This window comes from Tiliqua scincoides, chromosome 4 (genome assembly GCF_035046505.1).
Source record: "Tiliqua scincoides isolate rTilSci1 chromosome 4, rTilSci1.hap2, whole genome shotgun sequence".
NCBI classification, from domain to species: domain Eukaryota; kingdom Metazoa; phylum Chordata; class Lepidosauria; order Squamata; family Scincidae; genus Tiliqua; species Tiliqua scincoides.
In genome coordinates this window covers 185,731,218-185,745,573 of record NC_089824.1, presented here as the reverse complement: position 1 = coordinate 185,745,573, position 14,356 = coordinate 185,731,218, and the positions used below count along the sequence as shown (strand labels likewise).

The 14,356-nt window shown below is 44.9% G+C and overlaps 1 protein-coding gene across 1 annotated transcript in view; it reads left to right on the top strand.

Annotated features, from left to right (window-relative positions):
* Positions 1-14,356, top strand: part of DENND2C (DENN domain containing 2C) — a 69,305-nt gene that overhangs the window by 33,732 nt on the left and 21,217 nt on the right. The window contains exons 2-7 of the mRNA XM_066624913.1: positions 1,058-2,021; positions 3,684-3,832; positions 4,129-4,235; positions 5,553-5,717; positions 12,599-12,695; positions 13,391-13,435. Coding sequence (XP_066481010.1) covers positions 1,222-2,021; positions 3,684-3,832; positions 4,129-4,235; positions 5,553-5,717; positions 12,599-12,695; positions 13,391-13,435 — 1,363 coding nt within the window. The 5' untranslated portion in view covers positions 1,058-1,221. The remainder of the gene's footprint in view (positions 1-1,057; positions 2,022-3,683; positions 3,833-4,128; positions 4,236-5,552; positions 5,718-12,598; positions 12,696-13,390; positions 13,436-14,356) is intronic.

The window sequence follows — 14,356 nt, the reverse complement described above, 5'->3', positions numbered from 1 at the left end:
GCCCATTGACCACAATAGGACTTACTTCAGATTCACTTGGTGAAACAGGACTGGCTCCCCCTTATTTATTTTATTTTAATTTAATTATTTATAATTTTAATTTGCTTGATGATGTCACTTCTGGCCATGACATCACTTCCAATGGGTCCTGGACAGATTGTCATTCTAATAAGTGGGTCCCAGTGCTAAAAGTTTGAGAACTGCTGCAGTAAGGTGTTAGTAAGTTGACACGGGTGTGTGTGTGTGTGTGTGTGTGTGTGAGAGAGAGAGAGAGAGAGAGAGAGACTATGCAAGTTTTCAAAATCACTAAAATCAGAATCTGGAGGAATAAGACCATCATGTTATATATCAATCAATGCGTAATTTCATGCAGAATGCAATGAAACAAACCACATTGAAGTATCTGTGTTCTAACAAAAGGTACAGCCAAAAAAATGGTGGGGGTGGAGCGATGGTGCATCACCATGCCCACCTGGGGCGTTGCCCCGCCCACTCCATGGGGTGATGCACAGGCCTCCCTCACCGGGTGACGTGAATCCTAGTGACGCCACTGGCTGTATAATTGGCTGCTAATGGTAAAAGATGGCTAGGTGCTCTTTTGTTAAGCATAAGAGATTTAGTTTCACTTGGGTCCTGAGTGTCTGGATTTGTAGAAATAAGTGACTCATCCAAGGACAATCTCTGTTATAGGTGGAATCCTTTGTTTTTAATGATCAGTGGAATAATTATATGATGAACATGTCTGCAGGACCAATTCACACATTGTTAGGCATACAACAAAACTTTTTAAAATGTAATGTGTGAATGAGACAAACCTGTGTATCAAACAAATCCTTTCAATAGAGAACCAGAGTTGGCAGTAGATCTCCGTTAAATATACATTCAGTGACAAATTTGGATTTGCTGCCAAATTAATTGTGAAAGGAGTTTCAGAGTGACTCTTTTTTTGTGAAAACACATAATTTTGTAGTACCTTAAAGACTAACAGATATATGATGAACACTCCTGTAACTTGTACCACTTCTAATGGTTGTTTTGTGCCTCTTTCCTTTTGCAGGGTGGCATCAGGATGTGTTTTCCCTTCCAGACCAGAAGTTGGATTGGTCTGCAAAGTGGATCTTAATTTGGGGTTTGCTTTGGAATTACAAATCTCAGATATCTTGTGAGGGGCTGGAAGGTGGCATGCTGTGATGGGGCTGTAGTCAATGTAGCTTGCCTGCCATGCATCCCATAGGGAGTGTAGACACTGGCTTTTCCCGTTCTGCGGTGCAAACCCTGTCTCGTAGCCACTGTCGGAATATAAAGCAAAAGATCTCTCAATGGGAGGGTCGGACAAAAGGGAGCTGCCAGGAAGAAAGGCAGAAGCCCCAGGATTTTGGGGTCAAGTATGGCCATGACTGCAAAGTGCAGCCAGCAGGTCTTGCACATGGCAGGAAGGCAGAAGGGCTAGCAAACATCCAGAATCTAGGCTTGGATTTCCGGGAAAATTCTTACCTCTGTTCTGTGACTGAGGAGGAAGAGGAGGAGAAACTCCACAGTGCTCCCCAGAGCCCCGTGGCTGGGTCAGTCCCAAATGGTGTGATATCTGAAAGTGAGGATGAGGGGGAGGACTGGCAAGGGAAGAGGCTACCCCCCGGGAACTTCTACACCTCAAGGGACCTGTGGAAACAGGTAGAAGCCCTTCCCTCTGACAGAATCCTCTCTGTAGCTTTCGACTTGAAGCGGAAACGGGAAAGCTGTGGTTCAACTGAGAAGGAGCTGAATGTGGCTCCAGCAAAGAACTTGGAGAATATCTACTGTGACGTTGAAGGCCAGGAGAGGCCGCCAGTCATCAACCCAGTGCCCAAACCACGAAGGACTTTTCGCTATGTGTCGGATAGGGATCATGCAGATTGTTTTAATGGAGACCATATTGGGGGGACGGCACTGGCACATCACTGCAATGGTGGCTGCCCTGGAGCCACTTCCTGTGACCCTGAACAAAGAATGGCTGGCAGAGGAATTCGAGGCAGATCCAAGAGGTGAGTGCCGGTGTACTTGTTTGCATCAATGTGTTTGAGGCATTGATCCCCTGCCATTTAGTATTGCTGTTTCCAGGATAGGTAACTACATGGAAAACAATATAGCAATATAATCGGCTAATAACAAATACAGTGGCAGAATGCTACAGGCATAAGATTACCAGTAGCAAGATAAAACCAGATTTTTAAACATATTGAGAGGCCTGGGAAAAAGGAAAACAACAAAGGGTTTTGTAACCTCTTCAGAAAGTACCAGTTTATGGTTGTCGGGCCACTTTATCGCATCTCACGAAGCGGAATGCAGTGTACAGAAATGTTTGTGAAATAAATTGGTTCATCTATAAGGCACTACATGACTCTTTGTTGTTCTTGCTGCAGCAGACTACCTGTTTGTACTAAGGTTAATTGCCAGGCATCAAAAAGACGTGAGAGTTGTGCCAGGCAAGCCTGCCTGGGGGAGGGCATTCCAATGGCAGGGCTCTACAACTGTCACAGCTCTCGATAGTGCCCTGCCACTAGACACTATGGGTGGGGGCAACCTAGAGAAGAATGCCTGAAGATTATCTTAATACTCAGGCAGTTTTGACTTGTTTTTCCTGTTCTTCTTGTAAATAAGAACTTGTGCCAGATCTTCTATGTTGCAACCTGCTGCATTAACGTTCTAAATTGGCATAGTCTCCTTTCAGAAGTTCTGAGGCAGCCTCTCTGACAACACGTAGAGTTGGGGGTGGCAACTTTTGCCTTGTACAGTTTCATTGCATGCCTGAAATGTGACCAGTATGCTTGTCCTCACCTATGCATGTTACAGACTTGTGACAGAATGCGAGTAGGATAGGGGACAGAGCCTGTGGCCATGAGGCTACCCTCACCACGACCACCCCTGTGGAGTGAGCTTGTATAGAAGCAGCCTGAATGTCTGACAAGGGTTATAATTTCCCATCTTAAGGAAAAGCCAGGCATTTTCTTTTCTTCCCCCATACAAATCTCCTTCAGGAAAATAGAAAGGTTCTGCAGAACATGCAGAATCTCAGTTTAAAAGTGTTTCAATCCCATTAAGTACATGACACTGGAGTATAGGAATGCAAAACCTTTCTTGCATTGTAGACTTCGCTTCCACCATTGTAGCAATGTAGCATTATTGACCGGGTGTCTGTATTCTGCAAGTGAGGGGTTGGATACTGAAACAGAATTCAGCTCCTTGAAAATGGAAGCCAACTTTAAAGCAGAGAAAATGTATGGACCACTTGAAGATACTTTTGATGAGCTGCTGCTAATGCCCATGATATGTACAGCAGTAACTGATTCTGGGAAGGTGCACTTAAGTGTTTTGAACACTCTTTGATGGAGTGTGGCCTTTGGGTATGGATGTGAGATTGCATGGAACTGGAATTCTCATCTGTCATCCTTGTGAATCTATGTCTACTTTGGAATATAAAACCCTGCTTTAAATGCTTTAAGAGGAAAAAATTGCTGAGAGAAACAGAAATTTGAGTTTTAGTGGTTATTTCTTATGTACATAAGAGAGAAAATATAACTATTTCAGCCTGCTTTATCTAATCTGCAAACCTTCTAACAAGAAGCAGAAAATGGCGAGGCCATGCTGTATTCTTGTCTCCATTTGAGACACCTCGGTGATAAGAGTTCCCTCTGGGTTGCTTACAGAAAGTCCTTTGAATTTGAGGATATCCAAGGTTACCGAAACCGACTAGCAGCTATGGAGTACCAAAAGCTGCATGAAGAACTGAATGGCACCACAGCCGTCCGTCTATATTGCACCCAGTCAGAGGACAATCTCTATGAGGACATTATTGGTATGTTTCTTAATTTGCTTGGAGGAATGATACTAATTGGGGGAAGTGTCTTGGGAATTCTGGAGGTCATTGGAATGAAAGTGATGGTCACCTCATCAGTGAGAACACATTTGCTGGTGTCTGGTGATATCTCTGCCTAGAAGCAGTAGGTTGAGAATGGGAAAGAGCATGGAGGCGCTTGCAGTGCACGTTGCTTCTTTGCTTTCTGTCTGCCAACAGTTGGAATGAAGCGTTCCAATTTAAGCCTTGCATTCAAGTTCTGTCCCTCTCTAACAAGAGGTTCTCCCCCCCCCCAGATCCTGTTAAAGAGAACTTGTATGAAGACATTAAAGTGAAGCCTCTGTGGAGGATCCCGTCTGCTTGGAAGCTGCCTCCCTCTCGGAACACCTTCAAGCCACCCAAGGTGAATCCCCATTTAATACTATTTTTGTTCAGCCTCCCCACATAAGGCTGTTTTCTGTGCCCACTTCACAAGGATCACGTTTTATTCATTTAGAAATGACAGTATAATGGAATAGCTTCACAAGTGCATATGCAACACTCACCGGCGTCAGCTACAAGCAGAAAGTGTTGTGTTTTTGAGGTGATGTGAACACTCTGACCCTGATCTTTGTGATGTCATTCTTGCATGTTATCTCTTGACGGTACAGTTACTGACTGATGACCGTGTGTGGATGTATGCTGTGAACCTGCTCTTAGAACTGTAGTGTTGGCATCAGTTTAGTTTCTTTGTCTACACACTCTGCATTTCCTTCTCAGAGAATGAAAAGAGGAAAAGGAAGGGGAAGAGGAAGAAGTCCAAAATTAATGACCTCCTTGAAAGACTTTTCACTTTAAGAGTTCTAAAAGTTGCAATCTAGCAGCAGTTTCTCCACATATGCATTAGGTCCACTTTGGAGAGTGGACCTCTGTTGCTGGAGATAGAACCATGTTCACAGTATACAGCTCTCCCTTGTTTAAGATCAGTCTCGGCTCCCTGTTTTGATTCTAGTTTTATAACTAATGGCTCTGACATATTAGAACTGAGAATGTGTGTGCATTTCAGAGTACAACCTGGTTTAAATAAAATGAGTATAAATAAATATGAATTAATAGGCTGTGCTTTGGCACACACTGCCCCTTGTCCTTTCTATCCTGGAAGCATGGAGCTCTAAGACTAAGGACCCAGTCCTATTTCTGCCACCTGCACCGTAGCAGCCCGCACCAAAAAGGCATGTCCGTCTTGTGGTGGTGATGGCATTGGACTGCCTGCAGGAGGTGAGTAAAATCATTTCGTATTTACCTCCTGGTAGGCTGCCCAATTGCCAATAGGTCTCCTTGGACATATACCACCTACTTTGATGGCATATATCCAAGAAGAGGAAAGAGGCAGGGAGGTTTAAAAACAAAGGGATAAGTTCCAGCTTGCAACATTGCAACCAGATCCATCTCCTCCCCGCCTCCAGTTCCTCCCCGCTTCCCACCAGAAATGGTCCCTTATCTACCCAGGTCTTTGTTAAATGTTTCCACCATTGAAACCTGTACATTGTGGGTAGCACACCTTGTTGCTTGTTCTCTAACCCAAGGATTATTCCCATCCTTTGTGACTGCTTCACTGTCACTGCTAAGAACCAGGCAACATATTTGCAAAACAGTTTATCACTTGTCTGGTGTGCCCTCTTCATCAGGCATGTGGGAATTGCTTTCCTATTAAAGCCTTCACTCTCCACTTTTCCTTCAGCTCCCCCCCAAGCCGCATTTCCTTCATCGCAAAACCCTGGAGCTGAAGAGTGCACGGATCTGCCTGCGTGGGAAGCTGGCAAAGGACACAACTCTACCTGTTACGTTAACTGAGTGGAAGTTCTTCAAAGCAGGCGAGGCTGGGAGCAGGAAGAATCTCCCCCGGGTGAGGAATGACCCCAAATGTCAGTATTGTGTTAGTGGGCAGATGTTGTTCTTTCCTCGCCCACCCCAGTAGCGTCAGTGACATGAGCCCCTATTGACTTGTGCCTGCCATGCTGCTAGTGAATAGTGACACAACTTTTCTTTATTGACTATTCCAGAAACTTGATGCTCTCCATTTGTACCATTCATACGTGGTACACTTGTGAGCAGTGGTGTAGCTGGAGGGGGCGGTGTGCTCAGTCCGGCAAGGAGGCTCAGTGGGGCAGGCAAGTGACCCCTCCCTTTGGAGCCATTCCCAGCAAGGGGAACAAAACGGAGCCGTACGGCCCTCCCTGCTGAGCCCCCCTGTCGGGCTGAGCGCTCTGCCCCCCTCCAGCTACGCCACTTCTTGTGAGCATCAGCAAATCTATACCCTCCTTCTGCTACAATGCCTTGCTGTTTCATAAGCATTCATTTTATGCGTTCATTAGTCACATTTATATCTTGCCCCGCCTCCAGTGAGTTTACAGTATTATCCTTACATCATGCAGTAGATTAAACTGAGATAGTGACTGGCCCAGTGTAACCAGTGAGCTTCATGACTAAGCAGGGATTTAAGCCTGGATCTGCGTAGTGGAAGTCCAATGCTCTGATAAGTGATCAGATTATCTTGACCCTGTTTTGTTTTGTTCTGTGAAAACTGTACTACTTTCTGCTCTGGTTGAGTTTTTTCCTGAGCTTTTTGTTTGGTGTGGCACTTGCTTTGGGCTGACACTTGTTGAACAACCTGGTCACAGCACTAAGGCTGCAATCCTATGCATACTTCCCATTGAACAAAATGGGATTTACTCTTGACATGCATAGGATTACATTGTAAGGTCTACAGCGTTCAGTACAGTAATTGTAATCTAACCCCTCTTTAGGCCCATGCAATGTACCATATTTATTTTCTGGGTTCAAGATCACCCTTTTGGAAACATGGGGAGAGGAGTATTTAAAAGCACCAAATTAGGAGAGTCTCTGTAATACTGGTGTCCTGCTGTTTGTAGACAAAGCGTTTGTCAGTCTAACAAATAGGCAGGGGCAGTGTGCAGAAACATGCAGTTCGCCCCCATTCACATTGGGAGCTAAATTCTGTCTGTCGCAAGAGGGTGTTGTTAATGATGTTTGCAGAAGCTTAAAGTGACCTGGAGTTCATTCCCTCTGCCTGGACTTTCTGTAGCTTCTTTCTTGGGAGCTGCTTATTCCTCATTTAACATTTAACCTCCTGACTATTTTGTGGCTTAAAGCTGCTGAGCAACTTGTTAAGAATGAACCTGTTCCTTCAGACCGAAATATAATTTTCCTTATGCGTTTCCTGCCTCTCCCTCCTGTGGGTGAATGAATAAAAGGGATGCACGCATGGGGTAGTCAGAGAAGGAAAAAGCAAGTTTTGGGGGACTGCCCATGTGTGGGAGGAATTATACTCTCATCTCTGTCAGCTTCCATATGCTTGTATGAAACCACACATTCACCTACCAGTTCTCTTAGTGAGAACTTTGTAAAGAAGGGGACTCGATTGGTATCATAAGAGATGCTGACAAACTAGAAACTTTCATAAAAGGATTAGCCCAGGAGTGTCAAACTCGTTTCATACAGAGGGCCGAATAGCATTTGTGATGCTTTCTGAGGGCCGGAAGTGATGTCATTAGGCAAGAAGTGATGTCATTAAACTGGTCATAACCAAAAGTATGCACCACTTTTTCTCACTTAGGAACTCATTAGTTGCAAATGCCAGAAGAAAAAATGCACAAATCTTGATAAGCTTTCAAGATATGGGAAAGCCCAATTTTTATGTGGGCTGCCCTTTCAGCAGTAACACCTCAGCACTGCTCAGCAGCTGAGAGTCTAAGGGCCAGATAAAAAGCTTCCGCGGGCCGCACCCAGTCCCCGGGCCTGATGTTTGACACCCCTGGACTAGCCCGTTGCATTGCCCAGCAGAATCAGTTTCTGCAACTACACAGGGGGTTTGGAAGTGGAGGAAATGCTAGTATGTTCTTCAGATCAGGTTTGTTGCCTTTCCAGGCATTACATGTCAGCATTTCTTGGATTGTGCAAAAATTACAATAGATGCCCTGCCTAGCAGAATAATGAAATAGCCCACTTGTGAGTAGATATTTGTCTTCATTCTCAGACAAACTGATCCTGCCTAAAGACCCACAAACACCTCCAACAATGTGGGAGTAATTGACCAAGAGAGGAAATGCATGTTATTCTCTCACTCTGAAGTCCTAGGACTTGGCTATGGTTGCTGGAGTGATGCCCAAAAAGGTTAAGAAAGCATCTTAGTCAACCCCAGCAGAAAAGCACTTGCTCTCCAGCAGGGTGACTCCATGCCTGCAGCTCCCAACACCTTCTTCTTTGTTCTTGAAACTGTTGCCTATTTTATGGACACAGACCACTGGAATTTGCTGCAGTAAATGTGTGCAGTGTTACTCGGAGACATGTAGCTCCACACACACAGTGAACATATACCAGGAAGCCATGTACATTCCAGAGTTATTTGGGAACATGCAGCTCCCCTTTGTGCATTTTCCTTGACAAACAGTAGCATATAAAGTGTGAAGCAGCTCTCCAATGGGCAGAATTGGGATCAAGTCTGGGAAAACTCTGGAGGAGCGGAAGAGAGGCAGAAGGAAGCTCATGCAGGAAATGCAGTGCTTCCTGCATAAGGTCAGTCATGCCTTAAGGTCATACTGCAGTCCTCGTGTACCTCCTTAGCCCAAGGGCAACCGGCCTGGATCGCTGCAACCTCTTCTTCCTCTGTGTCCCTGCCTCTGTTGGGGTTGCCAAGGTCAGGGAAAGGGTTGGGACTGTGAGCGGATTTACCTGGTGTCTATCTTTTGCTTGTATGCATTATTTGTAGTGATGGGAACAACTGGACCCCACCCTGTTGCCTTTGCTTGGAATGTTTCAGTGCATTCTTCAAGCCGGGCAAGAGGAAACTTGACCCGCGTGCCATGTTTAAAATAGGAAAGCAAAAGAGAAGAGTGTCAGCAGGCTGTGACTTGACTTGCTGAGGCAAATTGCTCTCTGTCTGCCTGTGCCTTGAGATATGCGACACCTCACATAGAGCCTGCTGGGTTGGGCTGCTTGTGGCGTTCGTTTTTAGTACGTGGCCTGCTCTTGGGAATGAAAGAAGCAAGTCAGCTGCAGCAAGTTGTCCCCCATAACCAAGGGACAAAGTACATGTGACATGGGAGGTCTGTGATCTCATCCCCCTCCCTCTGTTTTATCAGTCAGAAAAAAAATAACCACTTAGGGGGGCTGTTTTGAATTGGGTTCACAGTGCTGGGGGAGGGAGCGCCTAACTATTATGCTCTTTCCCAGGGCCTAGGAGAGGGGGGTAAAGGGGGTAATTTGTACCTGGGCCCAGGTGAAAAGGAGCCAGGAGCCAAAGGAGGGGGCCCAGAAATTTCCTGGGATCTGACATTTTCCTATCAGACTTGTTGCCTGTATGGGATGCTCGCCTGTCATCGCTTTCCCCTGCTCAGTTTCAACCCTCCCTCTTTGCAAAGGGACCCAAAAGAAACTTCGTACCCCCAATAAAATTCCTCTTGGAGGCCCTACTCTTTCTCATCTACTTCCAGTCACTATTTACTGGTATTTGTATTGTTCCCCCTTCCTGGATAGTAGCAGCTTACTCCTTCTCCTAGCACCAGAAAAAGCGACTCCCACATGGCTGCTTTTAATGATGTTTGGGGATCCAGTCACCAGATCTTCTGCGTCAGATGTTGCTTGTCCCCAAGTTCCTGCCTGGCTGCCTAGGAATCTGTGCCATGTGCCCTTATTTTTGTTCAGCCTGTTTGTGTTGCTCCTTCCTTGTAATGTGTAAAGTAGCGCATCACTGGCCAAATGGATGTCAGCTTATCTGATGACGCAGCAAACTTTTCATTTCTGGAGAGAGAATCAGGCAGTTGATGGCCTTGGAAAACCACTCAGGCTCTAAAATCATTCATACTTACCAGCATACCCAGAGCCAAGTCTGCACAAAGAATTCCAAAATTTGCACAAGGAAGTGCATTGCCTAGACTGTGCAAATGAACCAGTTTGCATAAATGCATTGTCCTGTTTAGATTGCATTGTCCTGTTCACAGATCTTGGAACATTTGGGAGAAGATTGAAAAGTACAGGCAAAGAAAGAAGACAGGTGTATGCTGAGAAGGCAGGAGTTCAAAACAGTGGAGGACATCTGTGGAAAGAAGTCTTGACTCTCTGTTGGTTGCTTTGTCTTTGAGTGACTTCCTTAAGGTCAAGCAGTGATCTTCGGGGCTGAGTGGGGACTTGAATCCAGGTCTTCTTGCTTGCGTAATGTTAATCATTACATGAGACTGGCTCTCATTGCAGGCCCAGTTCTCTACACAAAAGTGTAGACAGAAGATAAAGAGAAGAAACAAGCAGAAGACTTTTAGCTGTTTAAGGGCCCAATCCTATCCAACTCTACCATCAGCACTGAGTTCCAGTGCCAGTGCTGAGTGTCACAAATGTGCCGTAAAGCACATCCATAACACCCAGAGAGGAGGGGCTGCCAGCATTGGGCAGCCTCAGCGGTGCCACTGGATACAATAGTAGCCATTTTGGCACCCCTGCACCCAGCAGAGACGCTGTGGATAGAACTGGGCTGTAAAATGGCACAGGCAGGCAATGGGGAGAGTACTAGGGATAGAAGACCTAGATTTATATCCAGTTGATCCTTTAAACACTGTGGGTGGCTTTGATTTTAAAAATGTATATCCCACCCTTGTCAGCAAGGACTCATGACAATTTGCAATGCATCTTTAAAAACAATAAAAGCAACCTATGATAATATAAAAGAACATCTCAAACACAACCAAAAGATTTTAAAAATGATTTAAAAAACCATAAAGGCCAGATTGAAAACCAGACCTTCAACTGGTGACACAAAATAAAGAGGTTGCCAACCACTATTTCTGGAGAAGGGCATTCTACAATGTGAGCACCACCACTGCAAAGGCCCTCTTGTGAGTTTGACACTCATCAGAATTTTAACAGCTGCAGAATTTGTAAGATAGCCTCCCTAAAATACCTTACTGGATGGAGAGTCCTTCAAGTACTCTAGCTCTAAACTGCTTAGGGCTTTAAAGGCAATAACCAGCACTTTGAATTGTGCCCAGAAATGAAACTGGCAACTAGCTGGCAGGTGGAATAGTAGAGATCTAGCATGATCGTAAAGCTTTGTACTTGTCAAAACCCTCACAGCTTTATTCCGTACCAGCTGAAGTTTCTGAACAGTCTTCAAAGGCAGTCCAATGTAGAGTGTATTACAATAATCAAGAATAACCATGGGTGTGTGTAACCATGGCATGATCCTCTTGGAACAGGAAGTGGCATGGCTGGGGCTCCAGCTGAAGGTGGGCAAAATGCACTGTGGACATCCAAGGACAAAGTCCAACTGTACTCTAAAGCTTGGATCTGATTCTTCAAAGAGAGTGCAACCCCATCAAAAACAGGGCAACATACCACACCATATGAACAGATCTCTTCCACCTTGTTTGGATATAATTTCAATTTATGTGTCCTCATTCAACCTTCCTGGTCTCCAGACACTCATTCAGAACATTCACAGCTTCTTCAGCTGGGGCAGATAATGACATATAAACTTGGGTATCATCAGGATATTGGCAACTCGGTGCCAGAGCCCTAGATAGCCTCTTCCATCGGCTTCATGTAGATGCTAAAAAGCACAGGGTATGAGACCAAACCCTGCGGGAATCCATAGGCCAAAGGTCACAGCATTGAGCAGGATTTCCCCCAGCACTACCTTCTGGTGCGAACCCTCAAGGAAGGACTGGAGCCTCAGCTCGAACAGGCATTTGGGAAGAATATCATGGTCCAGCAGGGATATACTCCCCCATTTGGTTCCCAGCGTAGGTCATCTATCAGAGTAACCAAAATTATTTCAGTCCCAAAACTGGACTGAAAGTTGACTGAAAAGGATCCATATCTTTCATTCTAAGTGGCATGATGTCTTAATGAAACCTACATTCCTGGGTTATTTTGAGGATTAAAAAAAAAAACAAGACTTGAAAAGCAATGCACTGAAAAGTTCTATAGGTAATAACAATGGTAGAATAAAGCTATTTAAGCCATTTCTGCCCAACGTTGCATATATGCTGCAGGGACCAAATTTGCACATCTGTGGGCTGGGCAAAAATGGGTTAAGTTAAAGTTCAGGATGTTCTCATATGCAATTCTGGAATGGTGCTTTATACTTTGTAGAATGAACACAACTTTGCAGATCTCTGGAACCCTAAATATATACTTATTGCTTGTGTCCAGTTTGAAATCTAAGCCAAGTATGATATAGACCTCTGTCTGGATCCTGGGAAGGCTAGGACTACCTCTGCATGTGTAGGCCTGAATGTATCCCTCCCTGAGCAAGACTCTCTAGATTCAGTAAATTATTGTATATTGTATTTAACAGAAGTTGTCTGTCTTCTATCTATCTGATCACTCATAGCACTCACTTCTTCCTGTGGTCTGGTACTGAAATCAGGTCCAGAGCTTCCAGCCAGCATGTACAGAATAGCAATACTTATTTTTTTCGTTCATTCATTTCATTCATTTTCATTCATATGTGTTGCTTAACATAAACTGAGATTTGCCTCTTGTTATCTTCCTTATAAGTTATGCTTTTGTATGAGGCTTCCAGCAGCCAGATTATTCCATTTTCTTTCTGGATTGGCAAGAGTGTCTGTACCATGGCTTTGGTAACAGCTCTTGCCATGCTTCTCATTTATAGCTCAGGTCTGCAAACTGCATGGCAGGCATTTTGATTTTTGCCTGGATGCTTGTGAGGTGTATGGCTTCTATTGATTTCTGTTTTTGCCTTTTGGGTTGTAGCTCGTATTGAAGATACAGGATATCTTTAACTCCAAACGAGGGAAGAAGAGGGTGAAGTTGGTGACCCACATAGGAAAAGACGTTTCTCCAGCCAGAGGTAGAGATGCTGAGCTATGCATGGTTTTCCTAGTTGGATACTTACAAGTTGGGAGGGAGGAAGGAAGGGATGTCTCTAATACTGCAGAGGCACTCTACAACTTTGAGAATTGCTCTGGATATACCATGGAGTTACATTCATTTGTGTGTTTAGTTACAACACTTTTATCCCATCCCTCCTCCAAGACCATACAGCAGCACACAAATGTCTATACTAGAATTGCAGAAAAATAACTAGAATCAGGTTTTAAAAAAAAAATAACTGTGAGTGTTTTCTGGTTACAGTTGTGCTGGCTCTTCTCACATTTTGCTAGTAATAGCCATACATGCTTTATGCATATCTGTTGTCTTGTGTGTTCCCTGAATCATTTGGTGGGCCACTGTGAGATACAGGAAGCTGGACTGGATGGGCCTTTGGCCTGATCCAGCAGGGCTCTTCTTATGTTCTTATGCAACCTGCACTTTGCAGATCAGGCTGCCTGATAGTATGAAATAATTATGGTGATGATCTTGCCTCAGTCCTGCGTATTGCACAACACAGAAGATGTTTCCTGGGACCAAATGATGAGTTTTACTTGCTTTATTTAACACATGGTGTGCCTGTGTTGTATCATACTGTTCACCAGTGGTGGCTTTTGCCTGACCAGGCAGCTATTCCCAGTTTTCAGTGCTGATGGAAATTTTTTGTCTTTTCAGGTGAAACCAACGGGTATGACAGTGAACCAGAGAATCTGCCAAAAAGTGAGTGAGCGTGTGAGTCACTGGGGTTGAGCCAGCTCCTAGGGCATATTGCAGCTCTCAGGGCACTTGCTTACACACTTAATGTTGGGATGCCTGAGCTCCACCAGAGCACATCTTTTGCTGTGGCATCATGTGGGGAGCTTTTGAGACTGTGAACCACTTGGACGATAGGGATTTTCTTCTGGGAAAGTTGACGTTCAGTGCATATTCAGTGTGCTGGTGTTTTGGGCACAGAGCATAGACCTCCCAGGACTGGGATGGCAATAGCTTGCTTGGCAGCTGCATGTGCTAAAGCTTGGGTGTGAGGACTGTATTCTAGGACCCCAGTGAAGATAATAAAAGACTGGAGCACAGGACAGGCTGCAAACCGATCCCATCCACAACTTTTCCTCTGGTGCTCTTAGCAATTGCAGCCTGCATGTCCATGAGCCACCCACCTCCCCTTGATGGGAACTCAGCAGTTACAACTGTGTATAGACATCCTGCAGGAGAGCCAATAACTGCTTTTTCAAATTGAAGGAAAGATGAAAAGGAATGGAGCAGGGCAGATTTGGATGGAGCATGGTGGGCAGGGATGGTAGCTGTAAGAATGGGCAAATTGAAGAAGATGCCTAAAGCAATTGTGGAATACCCTTCTCCAGAAGCTAAGAAAAGTCTCGGTGAACATTTGTTCAGGGTGGAATAGTCTAGAATAAGTGGTTCCCAAACTTACTGTGGACACAGCACCCTTCTTTTTTGGTGGCTTCTATTTCCCTGCTCTCCTAGGCTCCTCCATCTTGGATTGCACATGGTTCTCATGAGATCTCTTGTGATCCAGGATCACCCAGGGAACAGCACCCAGGGAAACTGGGGATGGCAGGGGCATCCTGCAGTACTCCTGCGAATACACTGCAGTGCCCTCAGATGCCATGACGCACAGTT